The 15,741-nt window shown below is 40.0% G+C and overlaps 1 protein-coding gene across 4 annotated transcripts in view; it reads left to right on the top strand.

The window, feature by feature from the left end:
• Positions 1-15,741, top strand: part of Znf236 (zinc finger protein 236) — an 84,150-nt gene that overhangs the window by 36,404 nt on the left and 32,005 nt on the right. For all 4 annotated transcript variants that reach the window (XM_028768935.1, XM_028768934.1, XM_028768936.1 and 1 more), the window contains 8 exons: positions 2,613-2,754; positions 3,327-3,587; positions 6,713-6,969; positions 10,176-10,277; positions 10,746-10,897; positions 11,755-11,858; positions 12,336-12,487; positions 13,952-14,164. In XM_028768935.1, the coding sequence (XP_028624768.1) occupies positions 2,613-2,754; positions 3,327-3,587; positions 6,713-6,969; positions 10,176-10,277; positions 10,746-10,897; positions 11,755-11,858; positions 12,336-12,487; positions 13,952-14,164 (1,383 nt within the window). The remainder of the gene's footprint in view (positions 1-2,612; positions 2,755-3,326; positions 3,588-6,712; positions 6,970-10,175; positions 10,278-10,745; positions 10,898-11,754; positions 11,859-12,335; positions 12,488-13,951; positions 14,165-15,741) is intronic.

Genomic DNA, 15,741 nt, shown 5'->3' with positions numbered 1-15,741 from the left:
TGTGTGTGTGTGTGTGTGTGTGTGTGTGTGTGTGTGTGTGTGTGTGTTGTGGGGTATGTGTATTGGTGCAGGACCCGCAGGAGGCCTAGAGCTGGAGGTACAAGTGGTTGGAAGCCATCTGATACAGGTGCTAGGAACTGAACTTGAGGTTTACAACTGTGTTATGTACTTTTAACTGCTGAGCCACCTCTCTAAGTCGTTTTGAATTTTTATTTAAGATTATGTTATTAAAATGTAGAGGCTAAAACAATTGAGAAAAGAAATCTTCAAATTCTGAAATATAGCAAGAAGTCATCAGAAGGATCTGTTTGAACAGGGTGTTTCTTTCTTTTTCCTTTTGAGACAGTATCAAAACTGTAGTGTAGGATCTGGATAACCTTGAACTTCTTAACCTCATGCCTACACCTGTGTGCTGGGATTGTAAGCATGCATGATCACGATCACTCAAGTTTGAAGACAAAATTAATTTTAAAATTTTTACTGTACATACAAAACTCTGAGGTAATTTTACATAGTAATTTAAGTGCCTTTGTCATTTGATGGTGTCCTGTCTGTTATGAGAGAACCAGATGTGGAATTTTCCACTTGTAGCATCATTTGGCTTTCAAAATGCCTTATGGAACATTTCCCAGTTCAGATTAGGGATCTTCAACCTGTTACAGCTTCCTTTTAAACTGTGTGTGTGTGTGTGTGTGTGTGTGTGTGTGTGTGTAGGATGTATAGATATAGGCGCATGAAGATAAACTTGTGCCTCAGCACAAATGTCTAGGCTAATTGGCCTGTATATTATTTTAAAAATAGCACCATTGTTATGGTGGTTGATCGTCTAAGTTTATGTTTGCTGTTTAGTGATTGCTTCATCATAATAAACACGTTTCTATTGTATGTCAGGGTTGCTTATGGTATATTATATGTGAGATGCTGTGTTTTTCCATATCCTGTCATTCTGCGGTATTTGAATTATGTTTGTTTGCAGTAGTAAGGTCAGTTGTATTTCTCTCTAAGCTCCACTCTTCTCTGCTAACATAAAAGAAATTTTAAGGAATTTAAAGTCATTTCTAGTTTGCTTTCGACTTACATTGAGTTAAATTTATTCATGTCTTTCTTTGAGGTTAGTAGTTTCCTAAAAAGCCAGAAGTCCAATAGAAATGAATGACTGACAGAGCTAGCATGTTAAGCTTTGATGTGTGCTTTATTTATCCTCTTTTTCTTTTTTAAAGATTGAGATCTTATAATAGCTTTGTTGGTATACACCTTGTCTAAGGAAAATTAGCAGAAATAAAAATGAGTATCACTTCATTTAATGACTCATAGGAGGGCCCCTCTCCTCCCCCAAACCCAAACACTTCAGTGTCTTTTTTACAAATCATGTACTTGGAAACCATATCAGATGTAATTACATGCAAGAAGAAAGACACTAAGGTACTATTGTGTTTACTAGAGTTGTTCACTTCAGTACCCAGGGAGCCTAGTACATGGGTACAGTAGAGTTCTGTGTTGAGGAAGATAGTGTCACATATAAAGACTTGGACAAGGTGTTAAGGGTCTGCATGAAGTATAAGCAGTGAGTTTTAGGGGAAAAAAATTGGAACACAGCTTGCTCTTTCAGGGAAAGTCAGGAAAGCTGGAATGTCTTAAAGGATGTGTGATTACTCTGTAGAAGTTAGTGGCACTGCTGAGGGGAGGAGGTTGGGCATGGAGTGTATGAGGGCAGAGTGTTATCAGGTGCCCGCTTAATTTTGACAGCAGGAGGGACAGGCCAGTCTTCCTCTTAATGTTTCAGATAACCATTCAGTTACTGATGTTTGACAACTGAGTTTGTGCTGAATTGTGTATTTAACCAAAGGCATCATTATTTTGTGTTTATAGATGAGCAAACTAAGGAAACCCTTTATTTAATAAAAACATATAACTCCTGAAATACATAGCTCAATAATCTTAAATTTTTTATTTATTTTACTTTATGTGCATGTTTTGCCTGCATCATATAGGTGTACCACATGTGTGGCCTATTGGATCTCCTGAAACTGGGGTTGAGGTGGTTGTGAACCACCATGTGGGTGCTGGGAATTGAACCTGCGTCCTCTGTAAGAAGAACAAAGTCCTCTTAACTGTTCAGACATCTCTTTAACCCCTAGGTTAATTATCTTGCCATTTGTATATACCCCTTTAATAAAACTTTGGAGAAAATGCTGCCTTTACAGAGCAGAATGTCATGTTAGATGTATTCATGTTTTAAGTTTATTATTGTACTTACGTAGTGTTTATACTGAATAAAGAAAGATTTAAAATCCTGATGTAAGTTTTAGATGTATATATGTAAAGCTCATGCCAGCACATGCCTTAAAAATGGCTCTAGACTCCAGTCTATGTTTATAATAATATACACACTCTGCAGGGCCAGAGCATAGTTACTGATAAACATTGCACCATAGGGATGGAAATGGTTTGATTAAATAGATGATAATTCATGACATAATTAAAATAGCATTTGTTGTGATACTGGAGTCTACCGTCATCAGAACTTTTACCTTTACCTTGAAGCAAATGCCTTTTGACATATTAGTAGTAACATTAACAGTGAATATTCCTGCTTTCCTTTTGATTTGTAGGTCTTATCCAGCCCATTCCAAAAAACCAATTTTTCCAGAATTATTTTAATAATAATTTTGGCAATGAAGCAGATAGACCATACAAATGTTTTTACTGTCATCGAGCATATAAAAAGTCTTGCCATCTTAAACAACATATCAGGTAAGGTCCGAGAGGAGGTGGGGATTTAGTATAGGCACAGAGACTCAGTCATCTGGTGACTAAGTATTTAGGATGATGTTGTTACCTTATGGTTAATATTTTATTTGACCATAAAATTTTTTGTGACTTTTTTTATTCTTGAGTATATTCATTCAAATATTTTAGTCAGAAATAAACCCTGAGTTTTACTTATTTTCCAGTTATATTTTAGTGTTTGCAATTTCCAGCATGTGTCAAAGACTTAATAGTTTTTATTTTAATTAGAATGTTGAACTTTTACAGATGTTCTCACCAGAGCTTAATTCTTAGTGAAATTAATTTGCTTAATTCATCAGTGAAAAGAAATAGAAATGTGCTCAGGAGAGGTGGTGTAGTATTCTGAAGACATCTCTTTCGGGTGTGTAGCCCCTTGACTGAGTCTCAGAATTGCTCACTAGAAGATGGAAAGAGTGACATCTTTTCTGGTTGCTTTAAAGAGAGTGTCCTAGAGTGAAGTGTCTTTGATTTTTGCCTTTGTTCTAGTGTTATAAACATGGAATGAGTGTTGTAGTAAGGTTTTACCTGCCTTTTAGATCACATACAGGTGAAAAACCTTTCAAATGCTCTCAGTGTGGACGAGGCTTCGTCTCTGCAGGCGTACTCAAAGCCCATGTTCGGACACACACTGGACTGAAGTCTTTCAAGTGTCTGATCTGTAATGGAGCCTTTACCACAGGTGGCAGCTTACGGCGACATATGGGTATACATAATGACCTCCGTCCCTACATGTGTCCCTATTGCCAGAAAACTTTTAAGACTTCACTGAACTGCAAGAAACATATGAAAACTCACAGGTGGGTATACTACTGATGTGACCACTGTGATGTGCTTGCCTTTTAATTAGTGTCCTAATTCCCAGATGGGGTGGGGAGCAATTAAGAAGTAATTGTCTTTGATGCTTGTGTTGTTTTTTTAATGGTTTGTATCAGGTTGAGAAAGTTGACTGTCTGCACTTAGGGATCTAATGAGAGCTATAGATGACAGCACGAACTTACATATTTTTTAACTTTTAGGTTTTTTTTTTTTTTTTTTTTCGTTGGTTATGATGGCTCATGCCTGTAATCTAAGGACATGAGAGGCTGACACAGTTCAACACCAGACTGCACTAGAGAGTAAGAGCCTGTCTGCAACAAATAAAAAAACCAAAGCAACCCTAACACACACACGCACACTCACACACACACTCTTTTCTTTTTTAAATGAAAAAGGGTCAGGCTTGCCTCAAAGTCCTGCTTGCTAGGGTTTACACATATGGATAACACCATGCTCAGCTAACATTTTTACTTTAATACTGAAGCAGTCTATATCAGGCAAAGTGCCTTACTGTAAGTTCTTTTTTTTTCTAGCTGATAGTCAAAGGCTAGACCTTTGGAGTGGTGAAGATTTTTAAAAAGAAAGTATAGGTTTTTAACTTTTTTTTTTTTTTTGAGAGAGAGAATAAATGTGTGTGTGCGTGTGCATGTGTACACGAGTGTGCTCTCCCCTGAACCCCCCCCCCAGCACCCCCAGGCTGGCTTGAAAGCTGTGGTGCAGCCTGGAGCTTGGGAATTTTGGTACTCTGTGGCAGGTTAAATGCTTTTTTTTTTTTGCTTGGAAGTCAAGCCTTTATAATATTCTTTCTGTGAAAATGTTGAGAATACAGGTTTTAAGGCCTCTATTGATGGACCTGATAGTCAGTGGCGTCATTACTGGGTCTCTTGAATTAGGTTAAATATTTTGGCCTCTGTTGGTGAGGGTCTTACTGAGGGAAAGCATGACTGTAACTCTGGAGCGTTAGAAGCTGATTAACTATTGCACTGTACCGTAAATACCGAGCACGTTTCTCTTACAGATTTTGTGCATATTTGCACAGAACAAATAACAACCTACAAAACAAGCATGGCCTCTCGACAGCTTTTGAGCCAGCCTGTGGAGGGGAAGCACAGCACCCTCCTATCTGAGTGGGAATGGTACTGCACATTCCTTCAACAGAGAATCCCAGGTCCCAAACACATCCCAGCATAGAATCACCTCCAGACTGCAAGGGGAGATACAGTCCATGTTTCCCTTTTTGTCTGTTTTGGAGTTCCCCAAAATTCAACACACATTTATATTAAAAACACAGGAGAAAACCCAAGTGGCCTTATGCCTGTATACAGAACTAGAGGCTATAGGGACATTGAGAGCTAAACAAACAGTCTGCCCAGGGAGGAGCACACTGATGGGTTATTCAGTACAGAGGGTCAGCCTTGAAAACATACATTTAGGTAACATTATTCAGATGGAGCAGGTAATATTTTATGTATTGAGGGATATATATGCATGTATATATACATATATATTATGTAGCTGCAATTAATTTTTTTTAAAAGGCCATAAGTCTGAGAAAGAGAGCGAGTGAGCGAGCAAGGAGATAGGAGATAAAAGGTAGAGGGAATGATGTAATTATATTATAACCTCAAAAAATAACAAGAAATATCTTTACAAATAGACATACATGATTATAAAAGTAAAATTTATAAAAAATGAAAACCATAGCTAGGCAGGGAAGCAGAAGCCCCAGGAGAGACAGTCATCAGAGTGGGGCAGGTGACTGCTGTGGCATGGAGCCCTGGCTGAGAGGGGAGGTGCACTTCCTGACCACTTGATGTCACGTGAGCATTCTGTTTGTTCTGGAGTACAAGGAGTTGAAAATGGATTCTTGGCTATTGGGAAGTGAAGAGGCAAGATTTTGGAACTCAGTGTGGACCACAGAGGAGGCAGATACACTAAGATTCTGGGATAGAACATACACATGTTACAGCTGTGGGTTTAGCCATGCACATAGGAAAGGGCAGGGGTGACTCATTATCCTAGATTCTTTGTTTGGTAGCTAGCCACTTAATAAGGTAATTGATGTAGTTTTCTTAAAGTCTTTGGATTCTTTCATATAATTCATTGCTCACCTCTCTCTTTGAAAGATAAATTGTTGATCCTGATGGATATATACTGGGTATGTTTTATATATGTAAATATTGCTAAGAATAACATTAACATGAGAAAATCAGGATGGACTATGCCTCATAATACATGTCCTGAAACACGATGGTTAGCTGAATTTTAATTGATTTTGCCATTGATAACAGTTTAAAGGATGAACCCTTACTTGACTTTGAGAGGTTTTATGGTGATTACCTAACACCATAACCTTTAAGCTGTACTAATGCCACACATCATGGCAGAGGAGACATTTGACAGAGAGTCTGCTCCTCTCTTGTCATTGAGGAAGCAGAAAGGCAAAGGAAGGGTCAGGGGACAAGTGGCAGTCTTCAAAGGCGTGCTTCATGCTTCCTACCACTAAGACCTACTTCCTATTGTTCAACACCTCCCCCAGAATATTAGGAATTTAGCAAGGGATTCTGCCATTGAGTAAGTCAGATCTTCCTAATGTAGTCATTTCCTCAAAGTTTCGTTTCTGAGCAGTGCTGTATTGGAAACAGTCTTCAACACATGACTTGTGGGTAGGTAGGGCTTTATATCCACACCATACCCCCAAAACTACCTCCCCTAGACTAAGAGGCAGCAGGTGGAAGATTGCTTTTAAAGGAGTGTGGGGTATGCTGAGACTCTGTTCCGTTCTGTAGTCCAGGGTAGCTTTGAGTCACAGTGTTCTCCTGCTTCAGCCTCCCAGTACTGAGCTTTTAGGTGTGCCATTATTGTGGCTTTGTAAACGTTAGGGATTGTTGGATGTGTTGTCCTTCATGCCTTTGAGTCCTGTGATTGCTGACAGCAATGAAAGGCAACAGGAATTTCTTTAGAATCACAAAGTGGTTAACTTTTAGCTAGGTTAATGCCATGACTTCAAAATGAAATAATTGAAGAGTAAAAATAGTGTTTTAGTGAAGGACATCTTTTCACAGTTGTATTTCTGCTGTTGATAGTGTCTTCTGCTTTTCCAAAGATACGAACTGGCCCAGCAGCTCCAACAGCATCAGGAGGCTTCCTCCATGGATGATGATAGCACCGTGGACCAGCAGAGCATACAAGTGTCGGCTCCCATGCCTGTCGAGATTGAAAGCGGAGAGCTGCAGCAGACTCCAGAGACAGTGGCAGCAGACCCTGAGTCTATACTGGAACTGGGGCCACAGCACGTGGTAGGCACAGAAGATGCGGCACTTGGACAGCAGTTGGCAGATCAGCCTTTGGAAGCTGATGAAGGTACTGTTTCAGGAGCTTCAGCTTTTCTAATGATCCCAGGCAAAGTCTGTGGTCCTGAGGCCCAGTGCAGTCCCTGTTGCCTTCCTTTTGATGCTGGGGTGCCAGATACCAACCCTGTGGTCGGTCTTTCTCCCCTCCCCTCCCCTCCCCTCCCCCCCTCCCCCTGTCTCTCTTCTTTCTTCCTTTCCTTTCTTCTTCTTTCTCCTTTCTCCTTTCTCTGTTCTCCTTTCCTTTCCATAAGCCAAGGTGGGGAAGAAGAGCTTCGTCAGGGCAAGATACTTAGGGCCACTGTTTAATAATAAAATATTTATCTATCTTCAGTATAAGTCACCAAGTCTAAGCTACTGCTATGCTAGCTGACCTGGCTGTCTGAATTCCTCTGAACCCAGAAACTGCAATCTCTGGCTCTTAGCACCTCATAGTAAAACAGAGGGATTAAGTTCTGGATTAATTGCTCGAGCTTTTCCCCTCTTGCCCAGATGATTACCACTTGTCAGTCTAGGGGGAAGTTTGGAGCAATTAACTTCTATTGAACCATGAGAAGAGAATCATGCTCACAGAAGGAAAAATACAAAAAATACAAAAAAAAAAAAACCACAAGCAAATATGGATTAAAGTCACATAAATTCATATACAGATTCGTGCATACACATTCATATATTTCCATTCAAACCAGTTGGGCCCAGTTACATATTTACCTCATAATTAACACACACACACACACACACACACACACTCTTATATGGAGCAAAAGATTAAGCCACCAGTGCAGAAAGAACTCACTCATTCTGGATGAAGAATAAACTCCAACTTATACTGCATAGAGAAAGAAAAAGCTTCTACCATTTTACTGCTAAATGAATTAAGCCCAAATCTGTAAGAAGAAAGCTTTGTTCTCTTTACTAAGACTAAGCCTGCCTTGCTATTAAGAAAAGACCTGTCCTGTCCCATGGTAAGGAGAAGTCTGCTTGTTCCTTCTGTTTTCTCTGCAGCTTCTTTTTTCTTTTCCCCTCTGCATTCTGCACATTGCTCTCTTAATTTTTTTATGTTACCTATAGTTTCTGAGTTACTCCACTCTGCAGTGTCCTTCTACTCTTGTTCTCCCCTCCTGCTCTGATGTGATAATTCTCTTGCTCCCGATGCTTTTACCCCCATGGTATGCAATGTAATGCTTCCTAGTCTTTTGTACCTTTTCTAGAATAGATCACATGGTTTATCCAAGCATCTCTTTTTTTTATAAAAGTTCACTAGAAGTTCAAATATAAATTCAAATCGTAAATTGAATAAGAAGTTTACAACAGAGAATGTTTACATACATATCCATTAAGAGTAATTATCTAGCTAAACATTCATCTTCTGTCACTAACTAGAGTTAAAGACTGTAACTAAGTTATCATTGAAGTTTTGTATAGATAAACCTGGATCAATATTTTATCTTCTGTCCTTGAACCTATAGTAAATCCTCAATTCCCCTTTTATGACTTCTAGTTAATGGTTTTATAACTCTTGGAATGTGCTCTAAGTTGTAGATGTCTGTTTAGAAGCAGTTAACTCTGACACTTGAAGACTGGCAGAGTTCTCATTGTAGTTTTGACATCAGAAAGGACTTAATAGCAGTCCTATTATAAAAGAACTTAATAATTACTAATATAATTTTATAATTCTTATAGAATTATCATTAAGAATTAAATATCTATTTGTCTATGTAGCATCACTATAAGACAGTACATCTTTGTTGTTCTGTAGAAATCTGCTCAAAATGGTACGCTAATACCTAATGAATATAATAAACATTTAATAATAACTGGAAAAGCATATTAATATCAGGAGTCTTTCCTAAAATGAAATCTTCTCTGCCTAGAGAAGCAAATCCATCATTAACTTTGACAGTTTGTGGAGGAACCATCTCAGGAAGGTTGCCTGCTGGTTTTTAGCTTCTCCTTGATGGGTCCTGGCACTGGGGATAATATCCAGAGTATCGTGTAGGCTAAGCACTCCACTACTGAGCCGCATCAGCTATCCTACTTGCCTTTCTAAATCACACTTTGTGCCAGTTATGTATGTGCGCTGTGATGCTAGATCACTTAGTGTTGTTCCTTACATTCCTAACTCAGACATCAGCTGTTCCATTTTATTAGCTTCTTTTAGGGAATGAGTGATTTATTTTATTTTATTTTTCCTAGTATGTATCAATGCTGTTGTCCACTTTAAACACAAAGCAATATGACTTCTTGGTGGCAAATTTTAATTATTTAAAATCTTAGTCTTACAGAAATATTTACTGTCCATATTTTGATGTAAGGTCTTCCAATTTTTTTCTAAGTTAATGTGTTATCGTGGCCTTTTGTGTGTTTGTGTATACATGTTGAATCTATTTTTTTAAAGTTTTGTTTATTTATTTATTTACTTATTTATTTGTTTATTATGTATATGAGTTCTGTAGCTGTCTTCAGACATACCAGGAGAGGGCATCAGATCCCATTATAGATGGTTGTGAGCCACCATGTGGTTGCTGGGAATTGAATTCAGGACCTCTGGAAGAGCAGTCAGTGCTCTTAACCACTGAGCCATCTCTCCAGCCCCCATGTTGAATCTATTAATGGCTTATAGAAGTAGGATCTTTATGCAGTGTTTATAAACTTCTTTTGATATATTGTCAGCATTTTATTTTTTAGCTCTGCTCATTGATATTCTGTGACAAGAACTCCATGTAGGCTCCAAGACTGATGAACCCAGTAATGGTTACTGGTCACAGGGGATGGGGCTCCTAATACAGTATAAGCAGTATGTTGCTTTGTTTTATCACAGTGTTGGTCAACAAAAACGTGCCAGTTCAGCTGCATTAGTGTGCTCATTGTAACTTATGGTCTGCACTCTAGCATGTTTCTTATCAGACTTGCTAAGCAGACAATTTGTTGGCTGATTTATGGTTTTGTTCTGTAAATGTTCTAAAGTTATTTTAGTCTATGGGCAGGAATGTATACATTTTATCCCCTATGAAGCCTGAGTTTTACATAATTATTAAGTATAATTGCATTTCAGAACATTGAGATATATAAAAAATTTTTTAGAACAATGAACATTACCTTCCTCTTGTGTTTTCAAAATGAGGAGGCTAAGTTTGGAAAACTCAGTGGCCTTACTTCTGGATGGGTCAGCAGATGGGGATGAATCTTGACTGTGTGTGTTCCTCTCTTTGCCCTTAGATGGGTTCACAGCTTCCCAGGCTCCTCTCTCAGGGCACATGGACCAGTTTGAAGAGCAGGGCACTCCACAGTCGTCCTTTGAGTCGGCAGGACTTTCACAAGGTCAGTGTGAGCTTCATTAAGCTTGCACACCAGCTCACCTGTGCTGGGCTTAGCTTGCAAAGCTTTGGCATTTCTTTGAGGGCTTTTGTAAAATATATGATTTAAATCCAGTAATTGCATGCATTTATGATTGTTTGTATGTAATATTTTGTGATCTAATATTTCCTAAAAATGAATTTTATAGCCATTCTATCCAGGGTCCCTATCCCAGAGAAAGCAATGGGTTAGAACGAAGATCTGATGGGAACTGGTGTTCATGGCTGGAGTATAAAACCTATGTCTCGGGAACATGGGTAGACACAGCATCCTACTGCCTGTTAACAGAGACTTAGAACTGCTGAAAGAACATTCTCCTCTTGTTTCTCACACAGAAAGCAGAAACTACCTGGACATATCTTCTCTATAACTTTACTGGTACCTTTGTGTAACTAACACTTGCTGCAGAGCTCCTTACCTAATTTCTTTCAGGTTTCACAGTGACTGACACGTACAGTCAGCAGACTTCCTTCCCACCTGTGCAGCAGCTGCAGGACTCTAGCACCCTCGAGTCCCAGGCCTTGTCCACGAGTTTCCACCAGCAAAACTTACTGCAGGTCCCAAGCTCTGATGCCATCAATGTGGTGAGTATGAGGAGAAGGGCTGGATAGCGCCTCAGCCAGCAGACATCTGTCTGTCTGCTGTTGGAATCATTCAGAATGCACTTCTATGGCATACCTATATCTGGGACACTCGGGTTGCTACATCCGATGCATCATGTGCAAAGCATCTTACGGTACTTTAGATTATTAAACACCATGGGCACCTTTGCCATTTTGACTGAAGGCCACTGATTTATTGGTGTGTTATATCAGAAGCTGGATTTACTAGTGTGTTAATAGCAGTAACACACAGTAAATAACAATAATAAAACAATAAAAATAATAATAACAGTAGTCTCCAAATGGGTCCTCCTCACGAAAGTTCTACTAGTCACCAATAGTGTCACAGAATAGCAGCCAATCCTTAAGAATATAGGGTGTTTAAGATCCAGTCATTCACAGGTGGTAGAGTCAAGCTGATGAAAGAGTAATCTCTCATTAAGATAAATCATGTTTGTTTCTACTTTGTACTAAAGTTGGTTATTAGTGAGGCATAGAAGTTCAGTCTATAATCCCAACACTTGGGAGGCTGAGCTAGGAGGGTCATGAGTTTGAAAAAAGCTTAATCAACATAGCAAATGCCAGTCTAACTTTGGCTAACTAGACCTACACTCTGTATCAAACAACCAATGAATAGCTTAGTAAAAAACAAATACATACTTAATCATATCTGTGCCATTGATTTATACTTTCTCTGTTTCAAATGATTACAATGGGTTATTTGTGATTTTTCTCATAAAACTGCATCATGAACATTTATATCCTTGGTATTATTGAGTCATCTTATACTTATTAATAGATATTTATATATTCTTGCTTTATATTTCTGACCATTTTAGGCAACCCGTTTGCTTCCAGAGTCATCTCAAGAGGACCTGGACCTACAAACACAACGCCCACAGTTCCTGGAGGACAGCGAGGACCAGAGCAGGCGCTCTTACAGGTAATCACTGCACAGACCCAGCTCTTGCAGCTGAGTGCTGACTGTACACCTGCAATAGCCAAGAGCTTTGTAACTCAGTTTTCTTGGATTATGAAATAGGCTTCGTTCTCACCTTCTCCCCGCCCCACCCCCGGTTTATAAGGCATCTTGACAGCTGTTCTTCTTATGCTTGTCTAATGATTACATTAAATGCTTTGTGTCCTGCAGAGTTACAGCATTTGCCAATTTCAAAATAATACATTTAAGATTACTAATATCCTGTACAGAACTTGATCTAGCAGTTAATTGTCCTTGCCCCTGTTTTGTACTGTTTGTTGTATTCTCTGAGTGTGGGGTAGTGCCATAGTTTATTCAAGAACACTGACCACCTGGTGACCATGCTGAAGCTGCTTTGCTCTCTTGTATTGTCTGATATTGGGCTGCTCAGTAATCGTCCCTGAGTGAGCAGGGCCTGAGTTCTCTGTGTTTCATTTCTAGGTGTGACTATTGCAACAAAGGCTTCAAGAAGTCCAGCCACCTGAAGCAGCATGTGCGCTCACACACGGGGGAGAAGCCCTATAAGTGCAAGCTCTGTGGACGTGGCTTTGTCTCCTCTGGTGTCCTCAAGTCCCACGAGAAGACACACACAGGTTACTGTCTGTTTCCTATAGAAATTATGACTTCTCTTCTTTTCATGGTATAGCTTTATTGATGGAATCCATCCATCATTCTGTTTACTCACAGTGGTTTTACCTGTCTACAGAGTGCTGAAAGCACCACCATCTGTTCTTAGTTTGTTTTTATTGCATCCAAAAGAAAGTCTAGACCTTTAGTCATTCACTCCCCTATTCTCTTAATATCACCAGCTATAAATTAATTATCCTTGATCTAGCTCTGCCTTTGTAGATGCCTGTTGTAAATATTACCCTCGAGTGAGCTCATAGATGGTCTGAGTGGTCATTTTCTTTCACTTAGTACAGTGTGTCGTTCAGGGCTCATCTGTATTGTAACATGTATTAAAACTACGATCATTTTTTATGATCCATAATATTTCATTATACAAAGAAAGTTTAATTTACCTGTTTATTAGATCTACTATTTGACTTGTATGAATATGGATTTGGCTTTATCGTCAAGGAGTACAATTGCTGGGCCATAAGAATAACCTTTTTAGGGCTAGGAATGCCTCTAGGGATGGTGATTATTGGGGAACCCAGCATGTGCAAAACCCTGGGTTCAAAACACACAAAAGCAATCCACTTGTAAACTTTCATGCTCAATATAAACTGTTTCTCAAGTAACATGCACATGTATGAAGGTCTAACTCTCCCACATCCAGATCAGGACATTGTGTTGTGTGTTTTCGTGCTGACACCATTCTTGAGTGGGTAGCTGTCACTTGGGGTTTGATTTGTGTATTCCGAGTGGTCCATGGTGTTGAACTTCTTCCTATGCACTTGCAGAGAATTGTCAGTTCTAATCATTCTCCTATTCAAAGTTAGGTTGATTGTTTTATTATCATCAATTTGGTTAATCTTTTAAAAATGCAGCATGGCCATTTATGACTATTGGATCTTTAGCAGATACATGGTTTGTGATTAGGTTATAGTTACCTGTTGAACACATACATTCCATTTAATATGTTTACACATTTGAAATCAGCATGTCTATTGTATACGGCTTTATTTGAAAATGATGGTGTACCACTTACACATGCACAAAGAAGAAAAGCCTGTGGATGAGTCTGTTGGTGACTAGGGAGTGGTTTTAAGGGCTTTTGAAAAGTTGGTTCTAGGATAGTGGTACGTAGGAAGTACTGTTCAGGAGGCAGGGAGAATCAGTTTATTGAGGGAAAGCAGTCAGGTAGCTGCTTCTTCTGAGGCACTGTTGTATCAGACAGGGCTGTCTTGGTTTGCTGTGAGCAGCGTCTTCTCAGGGCTGTTGATTGTAAGAGAGTGTGTCATCAGACATGCTGTCTTAGTGTCTGTTTCTAGCATTCTCCAGTCAAAATCTCGTAACCTGTAAGCCACATACACTCTGCTGTTACAAGTTTGTTTGTCCTTGAGTGCCTATGATTTCAAGATGCTGGAGTAACACTTTCTCTGTTGATGTAGGTGTCAAGGCATTCAGTTGCAGCATCTGCAGTGCATCTTTCACCACCAATGGGAGCCTCACGAGGCACATGGCCACACACATGAGCATGAAGCCTTACAAGTGTCCATTCTGTGAAGAGGGCTTCCGCACTGCAATCCACTGTAGAAAGCACATGAAGAGACACCAAGCAGTTTCATCTGCAGCCTCAGCAGCTGCAGAGACAGAGGGAGCAGGTAGTTTCTGGTTTGGATTGAAACTTTTTTACTGGTCAAATGTCAGTTTAGTAGTAAGCTATAAATCCATTTGAATATTGTAGTCTTACAAATTAAGCTTAGTAGTACCTTGAATTTTTAATTTGAAAATTATTATGAATGAAAATGATTTGTGTATGTGGGTGCACATGCCAGGGCACATGTGTGGAGGTCAGAGGACAACTTGTGGGCTTGGTTCTCTCCTTCCCCCTTCACGGCGTCCCGGGAGCTGAGCTTGAGTTGCCAGGCGTGTGCAGCAAGTGCGTTTACCTGCATCTGAGAAGCCCCTAAATTAATATAGCTATAATGTGCGTGTGTGCATGCGTGTGTGCGTGTGCGTGTGTGTATGTAGCTTTATTTTCTAAATGTGGAAACCTGCATGCCCTCTGAGAAAAAGTTCAGATCTGCACAGTGAAGCCATAGACGACGTTCGGCTGTCCAGTCCCTGTGCGCTGACGTGGCTTTCTGTTCAGCCTGTGCTCTTGCCGTGGCGCTCGGTGAGCATTGTGAAGAGCTCATTTTCTAGCTGTGGTGGTGTGCTGTGATTCTGTGATGCAGAACTTTCATTTTCCTCGACTGAGGTTTGTACAGATATTTGGCATAGATATGCACCAGATGCATATATGTAGCTGTGTTTTGTGATTTGTGCTGTGATGCAGTAAGCACACATGTACAACATGCCTGCATGTACTTATTAGATGTGCTGTGAATCAAGGCAGAGCTCATTTGTCATCTCCCCTGAAATTATAGAGCGACCTGTGAGAGTTTCCTTCTGGCCAGAGGTATGCTCAGCATCACACTGTAGTATCTCATTAAATTCACACTAGTCACTGCAGTTTGAGAGACTCATCTTGTTTCCTACCACATATTACTTGGGTTAGTTCGTCCAGCTCCCTCACCCTGAGCTTATCACTCAGTCCTCACGCATCTTCTGTTCACTGATGGTTTCATTCTAGTAAACCTACAAATGAAGTTGGAGTTAGCATGTACATGCTTTATTTCACAGGTGATGCCAGCACACAGCACTGTCATGTTAATGAGTGCAGTTCTTACACAGCCATTCAGTGTCCGTGTGTCGGTGTGTGTGTGGGGGGGGGGTGGGGCGGGAAGAGAGGTTCTTGCTTGTGCTGTAGCTGATGATGTTACTGAATGGTGGTGCACACTGTCAGGTCTGTGCCCTGTAAGGTCTTTGGTCAGCCCTCTCAGAGATGAGATCTGCTGAGGAATTCCCTGCTTTCTTCCCAGTTGTTTAACCATCACTTGCTTGCAGTCATCTATGGATGAGGTTACAAATCAGGCTGTAGGACTTCTCCTGTGCTACATTCAAATGGCAGGAGTGTACATTTGTCTTATAGTTTGAAAGGAAGCCTTCACAGTTTGCCTAAACCACTGTAAAATTGTAAAAGCCTTGACTTGGGTGTTGCTAAGCTCCTTTGGTCAGCTTCTTTAGTAGATGGTTCTGAGACCTCTGGCCTTCTGTGCTTCAAGAAGTAGATCCGTCTGGCAGGGCTTAGTGTGGCCCTTGTTTCCAGCAGTCACAGTCTGCCGTGAGCTGTAGT

This window comes from Grammomys surdaster, unplaced genomic scaffold (assembly GCF_004785775.1).
Source record: "Grammomys surdaster isolate TR1022 unplaced genomic scaffold, NIH_TR_1.0 189, whole genome shotgun sequence".
Lineage (NCBI taxonomy): Eukaryota > Metazoa > Chordata > Mammalia > Rodentia > Muridae > Grammomys > Grammomys surdaster.
This window is presented reverse-complemented; position numbering and strand designations above follow the sequence as displayed.